The 2,786-nt window shown below is 48.9% G+C and overlaps 1 protein-coding gene across 1 annotated transcript in view; it reads right to left on the bottom strand.

Annotated features, from left to right (window-relative positions):
* The window catches only part of AURANDRAFT_68036 (hypothetical protein), a gene marked incomplete at both ends in the record, with an annotated part of 2,410 nt that extends 1,828 nt beyond the window's left edge, over nucleotides 1–582 (bottom strand). Inside the window, 3 exons of the mRNA XM_009043635.1 lie at nucleotides 31–101; nucleotides 151–166; nucleotides 441–582. Coding sequence (XP_009041883.1) covers nucleotides 31–101; nucleotides 151–166; nucleotides 441–582 — 229 coding nt within the window. The remainder of the gene's footprint in view (nucleotides 1–30; nucleotides 102–150; nucleotides 167–440) is intronic.
* Nucleotides 583–2,786: the final 2,204 nt, after the last annotated feature.

Here is a 2,786-nt window from a genome sequence, read left to right as displayed (position 1 = left end):
GGGCTACAGCTTACGGTGGCACTCTGATACATTCATAGGTCGAGTCTACCAAGTTTGGGGCTCGCGCGCGACGATCGCGGCGATGCGACCCCTCACCCTCACTACACCGCACATATTATGGCCTTTTAGACGATGGCGCGCGCGCCCAACCCCATGGTCTTCAGACCTGAAACTTCGCAGTCTTAATCTCACCCCCCTTCTCCCAAATCGTGCCAACGCACACCCTCCCTCGAGCCAAAATGCAGTCGCGGGGATCGTCCATAGCTTGATTAATTGAGATTGCTGGGTTTTACGTAGTGCTTGTTAGGGGTATGCTCAATCCTAGAGCTCCTTCTCGGGGGAGCGGGTGCAGGTCGCAACTGCAGGTTCTGCTCCAGTAGTGTGGCCGTTGCGGCCATAGGTTGCCGACCAGTCTTAGGAGGGTAGAATTTCCAACATACAAGTCAGGAGTATGCCCTCATGGACGGGCGAGTTGAAAGGCTTGCCATCCAAAATACCCAAGGCCATCTCACCCACCTCCTTCCTATAATGCTCCAGCAACTCATCATTCAAACCCAACCCTTGGATGTTAGGAGAAACCATATGACCCCAAAAAATATAAGCCGCGCCACCCCGGACCCCGGGGAAGCGGCGAGCTGGGAGAGGACCACCACAACCAGCAGTTTTATTTAGCTGGATGATGATAGGTCTAAACTCACTAACTCGTTACCGGAAACATATTGTACTGCCGTAAATGCAATTATTTCCTTTCTTTACAATTCTCGACTGTTTAGTGTATCCACGGCGAATGGTTCAAACCGGGTGAAGATCAAGTTGCGCGGTTCCTACTAACATCGGCCAATAAAAAAATACCGTAAGCAATTATGTGGTACCCATCTTCCCCTAGCAAATTCTTTGTTTCATTTTTTGCTGATGTCAACTTTGCGGTCTCGATTGCTTGACATGTGGCGGGAATAGGCAACTCAGTGCTTCCGGTTGTTATGACACAATGGGAAACGTCTGCTAGTGTGACGATACTATTGACGGCTGAATTATATCCTGAGAAAAACTTCCTCAGATGCGAGAGAACCGAAATTTCATCTGCGCTGGCCCAGCTTACATCCCGGATGCGTCCTGCGCACCCATCACCAATGTCAAATTGTATAAGTCGAACGATTACGTTATTGCAATCATTGCGAGTCGCACATCAATCCAAGCGTTTTTCAAGACCGGATCGCAATTGGATTGCCACCAGCCACCCTGATGGCGTGTTTTTACCTCCACGTCTATTTACTTTCACGATCGAATATCTCTTATCCATGTATCTCGAAGCTCCGCGAGGCTATTTTCACACCAGCTGTGAGCGCGAAATTCAGTGGTACTTCAAGCTCATTGAAGATCGCATTACACAGTCTGAGCTCGATGCGAGTTTTCCTCCTTGCAAACTTGATGTTAGGCAAGCGCGCGTCAGTGGATCATTTGCATTGGAAATCATCCTCGAGCGTGTGCTCCACGTTGGAGCTCATTTCGACTCGACAGCACTTGCAGCAGGCGCGTAATGTTCTTGTTTGCGTCTTTACACAACTTTACAGGTGCAGGCGCCGTTGTTCTTCGTGCTCGGACTGCTGCTGCATTGGAGGACGATATTTGGCATATACGTTTGATGATACTGTTGATTCGGGATGCTCTGAGAGGCTGGGATCTGAATACGACCTCTGGTCGATCATCGCAGCCTGTATGCTGCGATCATCCTAGTGACTTTGATGTCATACTATTGAGCCTCTCTGTGGAGTGCTGTCAGCGGACTGGGGGCTCGTGGCTTCTTCCCCTGGCAATGGTGGAAGCCAAAACTCGATCTTCAGCGGGAATTGCAGCCACGAGCTCAATGTTTCCAAGACCAGTTGACTTTGCCATGCAAGAAGTTGTGCATTTACTTAAGGGCGCGGCTGATCGATCTGGAGGGTGGAGCTTTTTTAAGTACGCAAGTCAGACTTTTCTGCCGAAAGAAAATGGCATCTTCATGACTTCATTATTGCAAGTCTCTAACATCGAGCACCAAATGAATCATCTGGTGTTCCCAAACGCGGCCAATCAACTCCTGAGTCTGTTAGCTCTTGTGCCTTTTATGTTTAAGTTCCTTCTTGATTGTGTGCGTGTTTGCAAGTCCATCTTGCAGCGTCTTAGGTGCACGTGCATGCGCGCGGTTTCCGCTTGTCTCTCAGACATAATCCAGGCTAGAAGCTGCTATATCACTGCTGTTAAGACATCTCGGCAGAATCTTGACGACTTCACTGTTTTGGGAAAGCATGAAGCTATGGTGATAAAAAGGCGACACTGCCTCAACGTGGCCACTCAATTAGATCTCGCCGCACTTACAGGTCACCAATCAGAATTCAATTAAAGCAATTTATTTTGGCCGTAGCGTGTGCTCGTTTGAGATCATTATTTTGGCTCCAAGAGTCTACCCTTGAATGCACACCATTCTGGATCGCCGTAGTCGCAAAGGAAATTCGGGTATATTCTGGGCTGGAACTACAGTGATTTGTACATATAATTGATCTGTGCATGATCATAGGCCCGTGAAATTGTACACCACGAACACGCTAAACAGCGTCAACTTGAAACAGCTCTTGGCGGATACGCAGAAGGTGTCGTCGATGTTGCATATCAGAAACATGCCAAGTGCGAGCACAAGGATTCTGCGCTAATGTGGGTCCCTGGGATTTGAGTTTTCTTTCTGCCACTGCGTAGTTTGGTCATCACACGACTTTCATAAGCGGGCTCCGTTTGCGGTCTACCCCCCCCCC

Source organism: Aureococcus anophagefferens (assembly GCF_000186865.1).
Source record: "Aureococcus anophagefferens unplaced genomic scaffold AURANscaffold_60, whole genome shotgun sequence".
NCBI classification, from domain to species: Eukaryota; class Pelagophyceae; order Pelagomonadales; family Pelagomonadaceae; genus Aureococcus; species Aureococcus anophagefferens.
The sequence above is the reverse complement of the archived record's forward strand: the minus strand, read 5'-3'. Positions and strand labels throughout refer to the sequence as shown.